At 34.1% G+C, this 17,549-nt stretch overlaps 1 protein-coding gene across 4 annotated transcripts; it reads left to right on the top strand.

The window, feature by feature from the left end:
* The first annotated feature begins 5,902 nt into the window (after positions 1–5,902).
* On the top strand, positions 5,903–9,797 carry LOC120270913 (autophagy-related protein 101-like). 4 transcript variants are annotated; one of them, XR_005539712.1, is made up of 8 exons: positions 5,903–6,000; positions 6,978–7,014; positions 7,976–8,061; positions 8,221–8,316; positions 8,859–9,018; positions 9,121–9,371; positions 9,429–9,528; positions 9,611–9,797. XR_005539712.1 is itself a non-coding variant. In XM_039277991.1 (8 exons), the coding sequence occupies exons 1-7, from the start codon at positions 5,968–5,970 to the stop codon at positions 9,508–9,510; spliced, it is 657 nt and encodes a 218-aa protein (XP_039133925.1). In that variant the 5' UTR covers positions 5,903–5,967; the 3' UTR covers positions 9,511–9,528; positions 9,611–9,797. The 4 variants fall into 4 exon arrangements, 2 of the variants coding, with proteins under 2 accessions (XP_039133925.1, XP_039133926.1); XM_039277991.1 differs by having other exon boundaries at positions 9,121–9,283; XM_039277992.1 differs by having other exon boundaries at positions 9,121–9,283; positions 9,437–9,528.
* The last annotated feature ends 7,752 nt before the right edge of the window (positions 9,798–17,549 follow it).

The following is a 17,549-nucleotide window of genomic DNA, read 5'->3' on the forward strand; positions in this document are numbered from 1 at the left end:
AATAATCAGGATCTCCGTCTTCGACCGCCCATCTTGAAGAAGTGACCTGGCCAACCAAAGCGCTGGAGGATCGAGTCACAAGCGTTCAGTGTTTGGGAGTTATGATGTAGTCGTTCTCATGAAGTTGGCCATAACAGAGAGCTACTTGTAATGTTGTGATTGCAGACTGAATCATATCTATTGAACACATCTACTCAAGATACCAACACACAAAGAGTTAAGCAATTTCTAAATGGGAAGGCCTGATGGTACGCAGTATTATTGATTTCTAAATGACTTTATATGTTAGTAAACAGTTAATGTAGTATCTAATGAGAGTTTTTTCAAATTAAACAGTGACCTAGTTTTGTGAAGACATTTATCATAATGTAAGAATTTATCTCATTTTACATCTATATTGTTTTATATTAAATTATATTACGGATTTCGGACCTTGTTCTCAGGGAAGTACTCATATGAAATAGTTAATGTATACGTTTGGTGATAAAAAGCAGATCTAACATTTTATACCTGATTGTCCAAATATTAAAACAGAGTTCATGGTTTTGAAACAAAAACATCAACAAAAGCTTACTGGAGTCAGATTAGTGTTGAAGTAGAATTTTTCATCACATACAAAACATGTAAGTAGGATAACTGTCATCATGCATCATGTGGGGCACCATAAGTGTCATTTGTTGCATCATTCGCATTTAATGAGGTTTGAGCTACATTGTCTTCACTGTTCGGTGGTCCAGTCAGTAATGCGACCTCACCATTGTCATCCATCGTAGCCACTTCTATTGTTGCCTGGGGTCATCAATCGCTGTACTTGCAGCCACCTTGACCATTACGGGTGGGTCTTCCATGATGACATCATTTGTCTACTCCTCATCACTATTGGCCGTTGAGTGCTCTTTCTTCGTCGACATTCGGCACAAACCATCGGCCAATATTTGCACAACATATTGCAGGCGAACATATGCAACATCACTGGTGGTTAGATGGAGTTGCTCTCCATTGAGTATTTGTTCCATGAACCTCATAAGGTAACAGAACAATCAATGGTATCTTCCCTTTGTTGCGGGCATTCTCGCACATGTGACATTGGGTAGGAGCTCATGTCAGTGATGCTCAACTTAAGCCGCAAGTAATTTTCGAAGAGTGCACACTGTAAAATCAATGAAAAAATAAGGATGAAGTAAACAAGAAAATTATTAAGTACATATATTTAAATAAAACATCATAGCACATATCATAGCACATGTCGATTTGTCATATATCGGGCTACCTACCGACGAATAGTTAAGAATTCCTTTCTGTCCTTGTCGAGAACAAGAAGATGGTAGTGCTTGTGCCGCACAATCGACATGAGCACTATTTCCACTATTGGGTAGTCATCTAGTGTGGGGGCTAGCATGTTGTAAACACCGTCAGATGAGCAGGGCTGCTCAGATAGAGCGAGTATCATCCGTCTAGTGATTGTGGCAGACCTTTTGTAGAGCGATGGGAATTTCTTCAAGGATTCTAACAACATCAAGATGAAGACGTCGACAACATCAACAGGCACAAGCTTCTTACCTTCTAGGAAAGCAAACAGATGTGAATGGCATGTGTGCCCTCGTTCGTTGCTCCAAACATGCATTCTAATAATTAATACATGAAAACAATTAATACAGACATGGTTAAGAACAATAACATGAAATATTAAAATTTTCCTAAAACTTGTAAATGATTAGCTCTGAATATAAGCAACGAAGTGGGATACCACACAAATTTAGACAATGTAATACAATACCACAAATATTATTAAGAAATATGAAACACTAACCAGCTATGCATATACTAATTCTTTCTACATAACTTTAAATCAAAAGGCATGCCATGCATAATGGACAGACATGTATTATGAAAATAAAAGCTTACTTGTCTATGCGAGAGTTTAAGAAAACAGACACAGTCAGCTGCTGTATCTTGTCGAGGCGCGCAAGCCCTGCAGGCCGCTTATTTGGAGGAATGAAATTTACACATAAAGCCTTCACTGCATTCTCGGCTGCACCGTCACCACATTGGCTAATTTCAGTTGCTGTCAATGGAAGGGGGTCATTAATCATTATCAAAAACAAGTTGGTCATTTTTCAAGGATGCGAGAGACTTTATTATTTTCCAAACATCATCGATTGTTTCGGCATCTGCTACATTTAACTTAGATGGTTTTTGTGTAGTTGTCTTTGTCTCCTTTTCTTTTGGATTAATTTTATCTTTCTTCGGGGGCTTAGGCGCAGGGCATGCCGATTGTGCTCCTCTTGCCCTTGCAGCTCTTGTGATAATCTTTTCATATTGGGTCTCACTTTTTTTTTCTTCTGAACTGGGGGTTTCTGTGGTTTATTGGAAACTTTTTTAACCTTCTTCGGAGGTGGGCCAGAGTTCGCTTCTTTTGATTGACTAGAGCTTGTCTTGATTGCTTGTGATGGCGCATCTTGATTTTCATCACGTGCTTCCACTCTTTCTTCAAGATTTTTGACTATTATCCTGAGGGCTCTAATTTCATTTAATAACATTAACTGAAATTTATCACCTGCCATATCATTGTCCTCTGGACTTGAGGACCGGGAATGCATGCCAATCTTTAACTGGGAAGACTCTAATTGCATAGGTTGCGGATCTTTGGGGTAAGAAGGCTTTTTCTTCACATTTTCCTTATCTTTGCCATGTCTTGACTTACTAAAGCTTGATGCGAGAAGACCGATAGATGCCTAGGCAACAACCATTTCACCGATCCGTGCTCCACTTTGTCCAGAACCAATGAACTCAGATTCAGTCTAGTTTACTGGAGTCAATTCAAAGAACTTACAAAGAACAACAAGTATTAGCATTAAAAAAAAGAAAAGTGTTCGACTATATCAACATATGAAACATGAACAAATTGTCAAGTATTGGAAAATTCAAGTATATAAATCTACATGGTTTCCTAAATAAACGAAGATTTATACAAAATAATAAACACTTCATCAAAAAGTCAAATGCTTATTTTGTTACATAAAGATATATTTTATACCTTATAGCATAAAGCAATTTAAAAACATAATTATTAAATGTTGACCATTTACAGTGCATTATGCATGAATAAAATGATGGAATAGCAACTCCTATGAATAATTCCAATTTAGCATAAGTAAAACAATTGTTTACCTGGCTTCCCTCCAAAGACTCAACCAAGGCAGTCGCACCAACTTGTTTAATGTAGCTATTCTGGCCATAGTAGAGAATTCATGGTGTTTTTCCAAACCTTAACTTCTTCCCTATTCCTGTTACCTTATAAAACCAAAGATTAAGAGCAATAACACATCCCTTTAGATATCTCGTCCTTATTGTCTTCCCAGAACACCTGACCTTCACTCGTGCGGCTACACTAGGCACATCCTTCATGAGTCATTTGTGAATGGCTTGTGCCATGAATATTGATCTAACTTTGATAAATCATCTACATAGTATGCTAACCACAAAGGTACTGAACATGTGGTGGTCAGGAAGAGCAAATTGCCCAGAATGTACACCAATAGTAACTTAATAAAACTTCTCCTTCTTGGCTTCTTTTTCCTCTACTAACTTCATTAAAGTTCTGACTAGGCAGTCCCTATCTCGGTCTACTGTCTTTGTGAAGTACTCCTCCTCAAGTGCGCAGCGTTCCTTTCTCTTTTTGAAATTTATGGCATCACCATCACAATGTAACCCTAGTATTAATGCTACATCCTCTGGCCTAAATTGCAAATAACTATTACCCAGCTTGAACATTTTTGTGCTTCCATCAAACACTTGCATAAGCATATCTAATACAGGTAGTTCTTGCGTTATGGGCTCCAAGTCCATAAAATGGCTAAAAGGTGTCCGTCAAAGTATTTCCCAGTGTTTGCATGTCATCTTCTCTCTCAAATCCCTTATGGTAGACACGATTGGTGCCAAGAAACATCGTCCATTCACATAAGTGATGGACTTGTTGGCCATCTTCCTTTTACATGCACAACTAAAACATTTGATTTCAGTTCACACATTGCAATGGTGCTAATTACATTACTAAAGTATTGAATCTAGCATTCATTATGTCATTGCCTAAAATTAAATTATAAACAGAAAATTTGGAAAGTAAACAAAGAACATATAACTATATATTAAAAATTGATTGTAAATGTTTTACATTATGTTGTACAGGAATGGAAATTTCCAGTGCAAAAATAGTAAAAATAATCACAGTTGAGTGAAACAAAAGAACATTCTCAGATTTTATCATTCAAATTCAAAAAAATTAAGGACAACAACTCCACATTTACATTGAAAATTTTCAGGATTTCTATATTGTTCTAAACCCTAAGTAGAAACTATGTAAAAATAAAAACAAATCAACAAACCTTTGCTATCTCTTACTCAAATTAGGGCACAAAAAACTTTTTTAACTAGTATTGCACGATCTTGGATGGCATCAGGCCATCATACCTCTTGGCCTTGCTAATATAGAGATGTTCCACAGGTGTGCGACTTTATCTTCGTCTTCTCTTACTGTGATCTTTTCCTCTTCCCACTTGTTCAACCCTCGACGCAAGGTGCATCGAGAAAAGAGTATAAGACCATCCTCCTCCAATGATGTCTTTCTCCGGCGAGGCCAAGCTCCGGTGTTGCCTTTTAATTAGGGGAGAAGAGAGGTGATGGAATTGATGATGAGGGTTCTCGGAAGATGAAGAGATTCGATGGCCATTAACTGGTGAACAGTTTCAAAAACTTTTTTTCTTTATCACAAGGGCAAAATTGGAAGTTCACCCTCATTCTAACCCTTTGGTGTGCTTGGATGGAGGTTTTGGGAGGTAATGTAAAGGAAGGTTTTGGGATTAACCTTGCTTGGGGAAGGGAGTAAGGATGGAGGTAAGGGTTTAGAGGGTTAGATGGAGGTTTTAAAACCTCCATCTAACCCCCATTTTCCAACCCTCCAAATTGGAGGGTTTGAGAGGTTTTGAATAGAAATTATTTTTTTGTTGACCAAAATGCCCTTGTTCATTTACAAAAAATCCAACATATTAAGGAATATTAATTAATTAATTAATTAATTAATATAACAATTAATTTTAAATAATAAAGGATGTATATGTGTGTGTATAAATATACATAGGTATTTTTACACATATACATGCATATATGTATTTGTGTAAAAATACCTAGGCATACATGTATGTATGTATATGTGTGTAAAAATACCTATGTATATTTATATAAATATACATGTGTACAAGTATATGTATGTGTGCATTATGCGTATGTGTATGTGTATGTGTATATGTATGTATTTCTGTATATATATGTATATATGTATGCCTGTGTATATGTGTATACATAAATAATTTTGTATTTATATATGTATATGTATAATGTACGTGTATGTGTATGTGTATTTGATGTGTATGTGTATACATATATATTTTTTGATGTGGTATCAAAACAAACATTACCGTAATTGTGAATCAACTTTTGCTTTTCAGTATAGGGGTAATTTGATAATATTACTATAAAACTTTACCTCCAATTAACTTCAAACCAAATACAATAAAGTTTCAAAACCTTTATTTACCTTACCTTGCCCCAAGCAAGGAAGGGTTTAAAAACTTCCTTTACCTCCCATTACTTTACTTTACCTTATTTTACAAAATCTCTCAAAACCTTCATCCAAGCAGACTTCTTAATCAACTGACAAAAACGGAGGGAATATTTGAACAATTTCATTTTTTTTATACGTGAAAAATTGTTTGTTAAGCGGTATAAAACCACTTATAAAATCACAAGTTACGTAATTATAAGGTTTCTAGGGGGTCTTATGAAAATAACTTTGCTTCTATGTCACTCCTCTGGATGTCTATAAATACTCTCAGAGAAGCAAAGGGCATCTTTTCTCTCTCTCTCTCTCTCTCTCTCTCTCTCTCTGCCCTAGTTCCTGGTTTCGCATCCATGAATTGCGAGGTGTGCCAGCTCAAGGAACTGGTAAGCATGCTTCCGATCCTTATTCTCCTTGTTGATCTGTTGGTTGTCTTGAATCTGATCGTATTTTTCAGCTATTTGACCTAATTGTCTTTGCGCGAGAGCTTTTTTGGGTGTTATGGAGATTTGTATCGATTGCTTCGAAGCTGTATCTTACTCTGTGTTTCTATTATTTGTTTTCTAAGTTATCAACGTACTTGAGCTTGAGGGGCTTCAGAGAGTTGTCAATTTTGCTGTGGTTGATCTGTGCAAAAAATTGTGAACTTTATATTTAGGGAAAGAAAAAAATCTGGAGTTTGTGAGTTTGATGCGTTTTCAGATGTGTGGTTTGCTTATCTTTAGTTTTAACACGGTAGTGTATGAGAGGGAAATTAGTAGCTCAAATTAGAAGGCTTAGATGTTCTTGGTTTGTTGCGGTTGTATGGAAAGAGTGATTTTTGGAATTTATTGAATAAATTTTGGAAAACCACTCCAAGTGAGTAAAAAAAACGAAAATAATTAAATAATTTGGGATCAGAACAACATTAGTTCATGTCTAGGTTTAGTTAATTCATAAACGAAGGGATTTAAGTATTTTTGTATCTTGTGAGGCTCTAGTAATTGCACACTGTGTAAATGATGAGCCAGGGCCGATTTCATCATCTTTCTCCTTAATATTGTTGGAATCTTTTTTTCCTCAGGGTATTGAATGTGGTGCAGTAATTTTTGCATCCAAATAGATACTTTAGTTGAATTGTAATGTTTTTTGTTTAACTTGAGCATTTGTTTACTTATATAAGCCTTTGTTTTCTCATATGCAACATTATATCATCATCTATCCTTGTTGCCTGTTGTTTGTTTGTTTGTTTCAGCATGACACAATGGTTTTCTTGTCATAAAAGAAACATATGTGTGCTTATACAGTCACACTCCTTATTTTGCCGTTTTTTGATTTCTGTAATCAGTTTCACTTGCTAATTTATATTGGTCTGTAAATCTAGGTGGTGGAACCATTTGAAATCCGTGAAGTATTGCGTTGTAAGTATATTTCTCCTGATTGATCAATTACAAGATGTGCTTGGTTATTCCTTTTTTTTGGCTTATAAACAAGATTGTGTTGGAGGTGCTATTTATTTTGTCTAAATGCCCAAGTGCTTGGACTATGTGAGAAAATGTTTGATGTTTTGTTGAGCAATTGTTCTAGTATCTTACTCGCTGATGCTGTGGATAGAGTAGAATGAAGAGTGTTTCCTATGAACTGATATGAGCTGTGTGGTGGATGGCTTTTTTTATTAGATCAGTGTTATTTTTTATTTTTTCCTTGGTGAGGGATGTATAAGTTATTTAAGAATTTCATACAGGCCTCAGTTCAGATTCACAGTCATGCACAAGGCTGCCATATATCATTATTGATTATAGATTTTGTTAGTAACTTCTATCTGATAATCATCAACAATCTAATTCTGTTAAGCATATGAACTCCCTTACACATTCAATTCAATATCTTGAAGATTGTGGATTTGTATGCATTTCTGCTTGAGAAAAGATGAAGTTTTTTATTAGGTTTTAACTTTGCTTTGTAGTAGTTTTATCTTTACATTCCTAAATTTCTATTAATGCATGTGGAATCTCCTTTTCAAGGATCTTATTGTCATGTGGTGATTGCTGTTTACAAGTAAGGAATACAAATTTTGCATCATTTCCTAGCATATGAGATCTTTTTAAAGTGCTGCTTATCTTAATTAAGTGTGATGTTATTTGATTTTAAGTGGAGAAATTATTTCTAATGTATTTTATTGATGTGTGTGCGTAGCACCTCTCCTTACGTATGCCACATTATTGGGGGCCATATTGTCATGAAGGAATGTCTGGATATCAACACCTTTTTGGCATTTTACCTTTGCTTCTATATCTTCAGATTTTTTTACTTTTTTTTTTTTTATTTTGCAGAGGCATATAAATTTCTCCATTCTAGATTAATGTGTGAAGCTATTTGCAGGTATACTTCATACAATTGTGTTTCACAGAGCTTTAGGCCTCGTTCGGCCAAAAGATGTTGATTCTGAACTCTTTGAAATCACTTATGTAAGCAATGCCCTTTGTTGGAAGCTACCCTGTTGTGCCCAATACATCCATTTCGTGGAAGATTAACTTATCGGACATATGACTATTCAAAGATACTGTGCCTATTATTCTTTTTACTTGTATTGTTAGATTTCTGAATTTGAATCCTCATTATTCCAGGTACAATGTGGAGATGCTGAGTTAGAAAAGAAAATAGAAGAGAAAATTGACCACTTCATTGGCTGGGTGGACAAGCACCCAAACCGGAAAAGCCAGGTTTGTCACATTTGTGGACACTTGTTTTCTAGTTGATGCCAAATAGTTTGGAATTGTTCAGCTAGGCTTTTGTTATAGGTAAAATTTTCCCTATGGACTGTAAAATGATCATAGGCCTTGCATATACCTTCTCAATCAACAACTTAAAGGCCAGCTATCTTTTAGGCTCACGGAAATCAATTTAACTGCTATAGAAAAAGGGAAATTATAAAAAATAAAAAACCATCTATGAAACCACTTTCTCATGGGATTTATGACTGTCTTGTCATTCTCATGAATTTAATATTGTTTATATTATGTGACAATTTTAAACTTGTTGCTATATATATATATATATATATATATTTAAACTATAATGGCTTTCATCAAGCTGTGCCCATAACTGATATGTCATTGCATTAGGGAGTCGATCATTTAAGTAACACAAAAGGTTTACTTATTTCTTGTATTTCTACTACATTACAATTGAATCTCCTTGCAGCATTTCTTACTCATTTGTATCATGTTTACATTTCTTTCTTGACTTTGTGATTTGCGTGAAGGTATGCTTGTCTTTCTATGAGGTTAAAAGCAAGCAGCCAACTTGGTTCAGTAACAAAATCGAGCGCTTGCACTGGGAGGAGTGGTATGTAAATTTACATGTGGTGAATTCAAAGGGCCATGGCAAATTCCGTCAGAATAAAGCAGCAGTTGATCACGGAGGTGAGATTATAGGAGTCAATGACATCTTGTTCAGAAAAGTAACTTTGCTATATTATATTTTGCATTATGATAATTTCGAGCATGCATTTAATCAAATTTCAGAAAATTCAGTGGAAGAAAGGAGTTCACGGCGTGCTGTCCTGGAAACCTCACTTCGAGATGTTCTATTCCAAATCATAAAATTCGTCAATGAGAGGAAAGATCACATCCCGCAAGTGTCAAATTCCGAAGTTATATCATTTCCATATGAGATCACAATTCCAAGGTTGAATTGTATTTTCCCAATCAAGAACAAATAGTCCCCTTGTGATTTCACATGCATGATGATACTACCTCACCTGAGATTTCTTCAGGTTATAATTTTTCTTTTTTTTTTCTTTTTTACTTTGATTGCTGACGATGTAATACAGTTCGTCAGATTCCTCCTTCGGATGGCACACCGACATGTTCAAAAGAATGCTGCAGACTGGACATCCCAACATGCTTAGCTGACCTTAATGATCATACCGAGTATAGCTTCTCCGAAACTCAAACATTTTCGTATTTTATCGAATCTTTACGATCATTAATTGTGGCAACATGATTGGACCAGGATTTGTGCATATTGCAGCTGAATGCGGTGGAGATCTAGTTAATGAAACAACAAACTTATTTCTCTTTGTACATAACTCTGCATAATGCCCATTGTAAATAGTTTCAAGACTTGATTTCATGTCAAATATGACAGACATGGGATTTACTAAAGCTACGGATGATTTTACATGATGTTTAGCTGATCATTGAATTTGTTGCTTTCCTTCTTTTTTATTGGCAATTTCAACTTTAGGGACAAAAGTGAATAAAATGTAAAATAAGTAAACATAAAAGTAAATGTTATTTAAATTATACAAGCTTAAACAAGTGGTGTTTATCTTATTAATTTAATGATTTTAAACAATTAAAATTTTATTTTTATATTTATTGGTCCTTACACCCAATAATAATAAAAGAGGTTTATTTTGGAATTCCTTGTCAAAATTTCATTTTAATTAATACTTTTAAAATAATATTCTTAAAACTTTGCCTAATTGTCACTTCAGTGATTGACCTTCAAAACATATCAAAACAGTCACTCAGCTAATATTTTTTTTACTAGCCAGTCACTTGAGAAATTTTGGCAACTAATGTTCTTCGTGGCAGTCCGAATAGCTAAGTTAGCAACCTTCAACTACATTATTAGTCCAACTTGGATTGTCCATGTCAGAGAAAGTTGTTGACTCACCTTCAGAGATTCCACTTCATCACTGGTCTTTTTCTTCTTCGTTCTAAAGTTCAAGGGATAGATAGAGAGTTCCATTTTTCCCAATTCTTCAAGCCATCGTGAATCTGAATGGGTGATGGTAGAAGAAAAGCTTTGCTTTTGTGGGTGAGAGGAATCAAGTGTAGTAGCCTACGATGCCCATCAATTGGGAGATATGACAAGCAGGGGAGGAGTTGCCGAAGTATTGTAAGAAAACCTAACCCTAGCAATGCATTCTGCCTCTTACCTTCTTATTTTTATTGTGTTGTATTGCAATTTCAATTGGAACTTAGGGTTCATAGTTTGATAAAAGGGTTGTGACATTGTGTGGTGTTCCAAGGTGAGGTTTTTATGAAATGTCTGTGTTTCAAAGTATTAATGTTGTTGAACACCACTTATATATATATATATATATATATATATATATATATATATATATATATATAATATGTTCATCTTCCCATAATGTTACCTGGTTTGTTTTTAGCCTAGTCCCATTTTGAGCATGTGCTGATAAAGGAGATGTTTCCATTTGTTGTTGTCCCGGGTGGAATTAGCCATTGTTTATCTAATTTATTTTGTTTCCATTTATTGTATTGATAAAGGAACTGATTCCATTTGTTGTTTCCATTTATTGTGAGTTTAAGCAATGTTTAAAATTTTTTATGGCTAATTAGTTGGTGTTTAGAGTAATAATGACTTGGAAAGTAATAAGATTTAATTACACTAGATATTTATAGAGGAGGTTGTCTTTATATGTGACTATTTTTCTGATAGTTAGTGTTTCATGACTTCATATTCACTTGAGGAGTTTGTCTGTATATGTGCCATTTTTTTCCCTGTGAACAGAGTTTGTTGTGGTTTACATGTATTTGTCTACTTGATGTTCCAGTTTCCTTATTATTATTGTAACTATTTACTTGTTATCTCCATCACTTCACCCAATGTTTATAAATTGTTGGTGTTTTTTTAATCAAGTTTGCTTATTGTCTTAGGTTTTGTTTGGTTGTTGAATATTTAATTGCAGCAATCTTTGTTTTCTTAAGATTTTTTATAATGTGACTGAGTACAATGTCAATGTCTTAAGTGACATGAGAGTTCTATTTGATTGATTGTTACTTAAATTTTGAACACAAGGCATGACAGAGCATTAACCAGAAATTTTATTAATGTCCTTCAATACCAACTTCTGAGTTATTTACAATCAAGATGTAGTATAGGGCAAGTGGTATGGAAGAGTTAGCTGGATATGTGGATTACTGTTATGCAGACCAGATTTTCAAAATTGAGGTGTTATCAATGGCTAGGAGTCTTATGTTAGATGTACAGGGTTGTACAATATGGTGGTTAGATGTAAACAATGGAAATGAGGAGTTGAGAGAAATTTAGAATGACTTAGATGCAATATCTATAGCTATGTTAGCAATTCCCAGTAAGGAAGTGTATGTGTGCATTAAGGTTGATAATGGTGATGATGAAGTTGTTATGACTAGTTGTTCCAAAGCTGGAGACAATGTAGCAGGCCAAGCTAGTGATGACAAAATAGTCAATGCAGAGGAAGAGGAAGAAATAGAAGATATAGAAGAAGAAGAAGAAGAAGAAGAAGAAGAAGAAGAAGAAGAAGAAGAAATTGATTTGGAAGGTACATTGGTTAATGGTGGCCATAAAAGGGGAAAAAAAAGGATGGAGAAGATAGTGATTTAGAAGATTCTGATTATAATCATAGTGATGAATCAGAAGAAGAACCCATGGAGGACAGTGAAATAGCTAGCCATCAGATTGTTGTTGCTACCGAACCTCCAAAAAAAGCAGATGGATCTCAAGTTGAGTCAGATTATGCAGGGCTTGATAAGTTGAATTATTGCTCGTCAACAGATGAAGATGAATTGGTATTAAACAAGCCTAGATACTTAGAATTTAATGAAGAGTGTGATATGAAGAATCCTCAATTCAAGATTGGTATGAAATTTAGAAGCTTCAAACAATTCAAGGAGGCAGTTAAGAACTACGGAATAAAAAATAGCTATGTAATGACCTTTAAGCCTAATTCCTAGAAAAGATGTAAAACAATCTATAAGAGGGAATGCTCATTTTACCTATGGGTCTCACCAATGGTGAAAGATGGGAGCATAGACCAAATAAAAACATGGAAACTAGATCATGAATGTGCTAAGGACCACCATAATAGGCATGTAAATGCAGACTGGATAGCAAGAAATTACTTAGAACAATTTAGAGCTGACCCTGCATGGAGGATATCTGGTATAGTGCAAGCTGTGAAGACTAATGAAGAGGTTGCCATTAGTATATCGAAGGCATATATGACCAAATTTGTAGCACTCAGGTATTTAATACATCACTAGCTGAAATATTTTTATTTACAACATTTAGTTCTCATATGCAATGCAGCTGCTATTAATTTCTCATTTATGTGAACTAGGTTGATAGATGGTAATGAGGAAATACAAATGAAGAGCACGTATGACTATTGATTGGAACTTATGAGGACACATCCTAGGTCAACAATTAAATTCAGATGTGACCAAGGTATCTTTCAATGCATGTATGTATGTGCTTAGCTCTTTTGAGGGAAGGTTTTTTGGCAGGGTGCATGCAAATTGTGTCAGTAGATGGTTGCTTCTTGAAGGGGTTATATAGAGGACAACTACTCACAGTAGTAGGGATAGATGCAAATGATTGCATCTATCCTATTGATTGGGCCATAGTTTCTAAGGAGAATAAGAACAATTGGAAATGGTTTTTTGGAGCTCTTGATAGAAGATTTGAGGATCACAAACAACCACCATTGGGCTTTCATGAGTGATAGATAGAAGGTAAACAGTTTAATTCTTGTCTTTTTATACATTATTGTCAATTGTGGCAGTTAATTCATGAGTGTTTTGTTTTTCCCCTCCCATTTCCAGTATGGTTGTGGCGGTTATTATGTGTATTTGAAGGTAGAGTTGATTAATTTGTGGAGAATGGCTTACAATAGGATATATTATTTCATATGTGAGGCATGATTCTGCTAATAAATTGGTAGTAGGTACCACATGATTCTTATGCTCAATAAATTTTTTTATTAGGCTATCACATTTTTTAAGGCAAAGTTTGGACTCTAAATACATTCAAATGGTTGTTAATAATTATTTATTCACCATGCAATACAGATGCTTGAACATGTTCACTAACTTAATTTATTGTCCTGTGTTCTGTTTTTCCCCTTCCATTTTCTGTATGGATGTGGTGGTTGTTATGTGTTTCTTAAGTTAGAGTTGATTAATTTGTGGAGAATGGCTTATAGTAGGCTATCACATTTTTTTTTTGTTTGGCAGTCAATACATTCAAATGGCAGTCAATAATTATTCATTCACCATGCATTACAAATGCTAGAACTTGTTCACTAACTTAATTTATTGTCCTGTGTTCTGTTTTTCCCCTCCCATTTTCCCTCTGCTTGTGGTGGTTGTTATGTGTGTCAATTAAACAACAAACTTAAAGTTTAATACCTATAATAAAGGAGATATTTCCCTACAGGGAACACATATACTGTATCAGACATATCCACACTAATTTCATAAAAACCTATAGAATAAAAGCCTTGAAAGATCAATTATGGAATTGTGCCAAAGCAACCCACCTACCTGCATATGAGAAAGCCATGGAACAATTGAATGAGATGTCAGTAGGTGCTTGTGAATATATGAAAAAAAATAGACCCCTATCAATGGACTAGGGATTTCCAAACAAAATATAAGTGTGGCATATTACTCAACAACTTCTATGAATGCTTTAATAGTCAGATTTTTGAGGCTAAGATCAAAGGCATTGTTACAATGAATGAGATCATTAGAACCAAATTAATGGTTTGGATCTAAAATAAGAGGGATGATATACAAAAATGCACTACCATTCACTACCCAAGAGTCCTTAAAAAGCCGAAAAAATGCAAGCAGAGGAGCTGGTTTTATAATGCTATTTGGTCGGGGGGAAACTAGAATCAGCTTTTAGGACCTGATGACCAACTTATTGTTGACAAGGATAGGCGTAGTTGCACATGTAGGAAGTGGCAACTAATAGGCACTCCATGCTCCCATGCCATTTCAGTCATCTATTACAATAAATACATACCTCAAAATTATATAGATGATTGTTACAAAGTCAGTACATTCTTAGAGATATATAGACACACATTGAACCCCACACATGACAGGAAATGTTGGCCAAAGAGTGACCAAGGTCCAATGATGCCTCCTGAACCAATGAATAAGAAGAGAAGGAGAAAAACTTTGCTTAAAAGGAGGGAAGTAGATGAGGAGAACAGGGGTTGCACAAAAGGAAGGGAGACTAAGAAAGGAGTTTCCATGAAGTGCAGTGTGTGTGGTGCTATAGGACATAACAAAAGATTTCATGAAAGGAACTAGGTAAATCTCATTTATGTAGTTGTAATTCATGTTCTTGCTTTGGTTGTGCTTGCAATTAAATAGCTACTTACCATCTATGCTTCCTAGGTTAATGATGGAAATACAATAGAGCAACAACATCAGGTACAAGCTGATGCAACAGAATGTGATTTAATGGATGCAATTGACCCCCATGTTTTGCAAGAACAATTTGAAATGGTTAGTGAGCTCAATTATATTAACATGTAAAGAGATTCTGTCACTAATATGTTTAATTTTTTTTTTTGTGTGATTTAAATGGCACACCAGGTTGATAATTTAACTGGAGCCAATCAACAAGAAAGAAACATATTACAAGCACAGAATGCTGGGGAACCACTATCATAGGTCAGGTTTAAATGGCAAACCAGGTTTTTTCTGTAGTATTTTAAATGACACACTAGTGTTTATTTATTTATTTTTTGTCACCACTCATTGCTTTGTGAAATCATCTAGGTTATTAATTAACCTGCCCAAATCAATCCAATGAGGCCCCAGGTTGTAGTAATTAATGGGTTAGAGAGAAGAAAATTGAACTTAAGAAGAGGCAAATGCACAACTAGAAATGCTGCACAATCTACACAATCTTCTCCTCATTTGAAGCAACTTGCACAGTCTGCTACTCATTTGAATCAACCTCCAATGGACCAGCCTGCAAAGGATCCATCAAACAAGCATTCTGCGCCAGGTACTGCCAGACAAAATATGCTAAAGCATCAAGGGGGACATAAGAAGAGTAAGGACAGAGTTAAAGAATCAGATGCTCAGCAAAAAAGAAGGAATTAGGTTCCCCCAGGGGCTTCAATTGGTGGAAGGATCTGAAAAAAAATTTCTGCTGTTTTGGAATTATAGTTATGCAATACTTTGTAAAAAGTTTGAAGGAATATTTTCTGCTGTCATTCTGCTGTTTTGGAATGAGTTTGAAGAAATTGTTTAGTAGTTCATTATGTTATTTGGGAAACAGTTTGCAGAAATATTTTATGAATGCTTTGTTGTAAATACAGTCATGCTCCATCTTACAAATCCAAAGATATAAATTTTTACATTTCAAAAGGTAAATGAAGTGCAATTTTTTTGGTTTAGTTGATTTCAATATTCTTTCTAGTTATTTTGGATAATGTTATAACCAAATCCAATAAGTACAGTTTCTTTTTATATCATTGTCAATTATTCTGTGTTGTCTATGTGCCATGATCAATAGCAGCCATTTTTTTATAGATTGGATATGTGCTAGTTGCTATTTTTTCTTGGTCGATAACAAATTAACCATAATCAATAGCAACCATTTTTCTACAAATTGGATATGCAAATAATGTTTACAAAAGCTATTAAGATCAGCGAGACAGGGGTATTAAACCATTTCAATTATCAGCAACCCAAAAGTAGGTTGCTGATCTACAACGTTAATAAACACTGAACATGTTAAATACTATAATCAACCCGTCAGTAACAATCGAAGTTGGGAAAAAAGTAAATGAAAAAAAAAAATTCTATTATGGCAGATCTCTTGTGTTTGCTCTTAATGCTTCAACCAGATTAGGGCAACTGAAATTACGCCTTGTGCTTCTTAAATATCCGCAACATCAGCTTCAATTAGGGCTTATTACCCTGTCTTCGCAAGATATCATCGGCCCGTTTCATCTGAATAGAGGAAGAAGATCAAGAAGAGAGATGCCAGTGATGACGTGGGATCTCTGAAACTTCCGGCTGCCACCAAGGACATTTGTTGCCAGAATTTCTCAAGTGACTGGCTGATGAAAGAAAATATTAGTTGAGTGACCATTTTGATATGTTTTGAACTTCGGTGACTGAAGTGATGATTAGGCAAAGTTTGGTGACCTACTAAAAAATTTACCCAATAATCTATACATCTATACATGATGTATAATCTGCTCCGAGAGTGATTCAAGGAATAAATTTAAATATTTTTTTATTACATTTAAGTTTTTATTTATATTACTTATGCACTTATTTATTTGTGCAACAAACATTATAAGAACTTTGAAATCCAAGGTACTAACAGTTTTCATTGTAGGGGTGTTTTAGGGGTCGTTTGGCAATGTTTTTGTTTTTGTTTTATATTTGTTTCGTTTTTATTTTGTTTTTGTTTGTTGCCAATTTTTTGAAAACAAAAAAAAATATAAAAGTTGTATGTTTTGGAAAACAAAAAACACAAAAGCAAAAAAAATATATTGTAAAAGTTATTATTATTTTCTTAATTTATATTTTTATAAATTTTATAATTTTTTTATATTAGTACACAAAATTAAGTTGTATTAGCAAACAAATTTTCTTTATATATTTTTATAAAAATATAAAAATAAATTTGTATAAAATTAAATTATTGAAAAAGAACACATTATATATAGATCTTTTGTGTTAATTAGAAAAGATTTACAAAGAGAAAAAAACTGAAGGAGATTTTAGAAGAAAAATTTTAAATCTCTAACAATATTTATCTCAAATTTCCTAATTATCTTAAAAATATAGAAATAAATAAAAAAAAGAACTGGGAGAAAATGACTTATGAGATTAGAAAAAATTAAGAAAAATCAAATTATGAAGAAAAAAGAGAGTTCACCTCCAAATAGCACGTTTGTCTAAATCATTAATATCCATAAGAAAAAGAAATTGTAATTAATGTCTTTAATAGGTTAAATTAATGTTTTGGACACGTTGTCAAAATAGTTGAAAACATAAAAATTGTGTTTCTATTTTTTTAAAACATGGATGTTGTTTTCAAAATTTTTAAACTTATTTTCTTGTTTTATTTTCAAAATTTGGAATTAGCAACAAAAATAAAGATTTGG

The sequence above is a fragment of the Dioscorea cayenensis genome, chromosome 10 (assembly GCF_009730915.1).
Source record: "Dioscorea cayenensis subsp. rotundata cultivar TDr96_F1 chromosome 10, TDr96_F1_v2_PseudoChromosome.rev07_lg8_w22 25.fasta, whole genome shotgun sequence".
Taxonomy (NCBI): domain Eukaryota; kingdom Viridiplantae; phylum Streptophyta; class Magnoliopsida; order Dioscoreales; family Dioscoreaceae; genus Dioscorea; species Dioscorea cayenensis.

Bases quoted from the DNA above. Each gene is read 5' to 3' on its own strand.
- LOC120270913 (XM_039277991.1), top strand. From the start codon at position 5,968: ATGAATTGCGAGGTGTGCCAGCTCAAGGAACTG. The intron at 8,062-8,220 runs GTAAGCAATGCC...TCATTATTCCAG, and splicing joins AACTCTTTGAAATCACTTAT to GTACAATGTGGAGATGCTGA. The intron at 8,317-8,858 runs GTTTGTCACATT...ATTTGCGTGAAG, and splicing joins ACCCAAACCGGAAAAGCCAG to GTATGCTTGTCTTTCTATGA.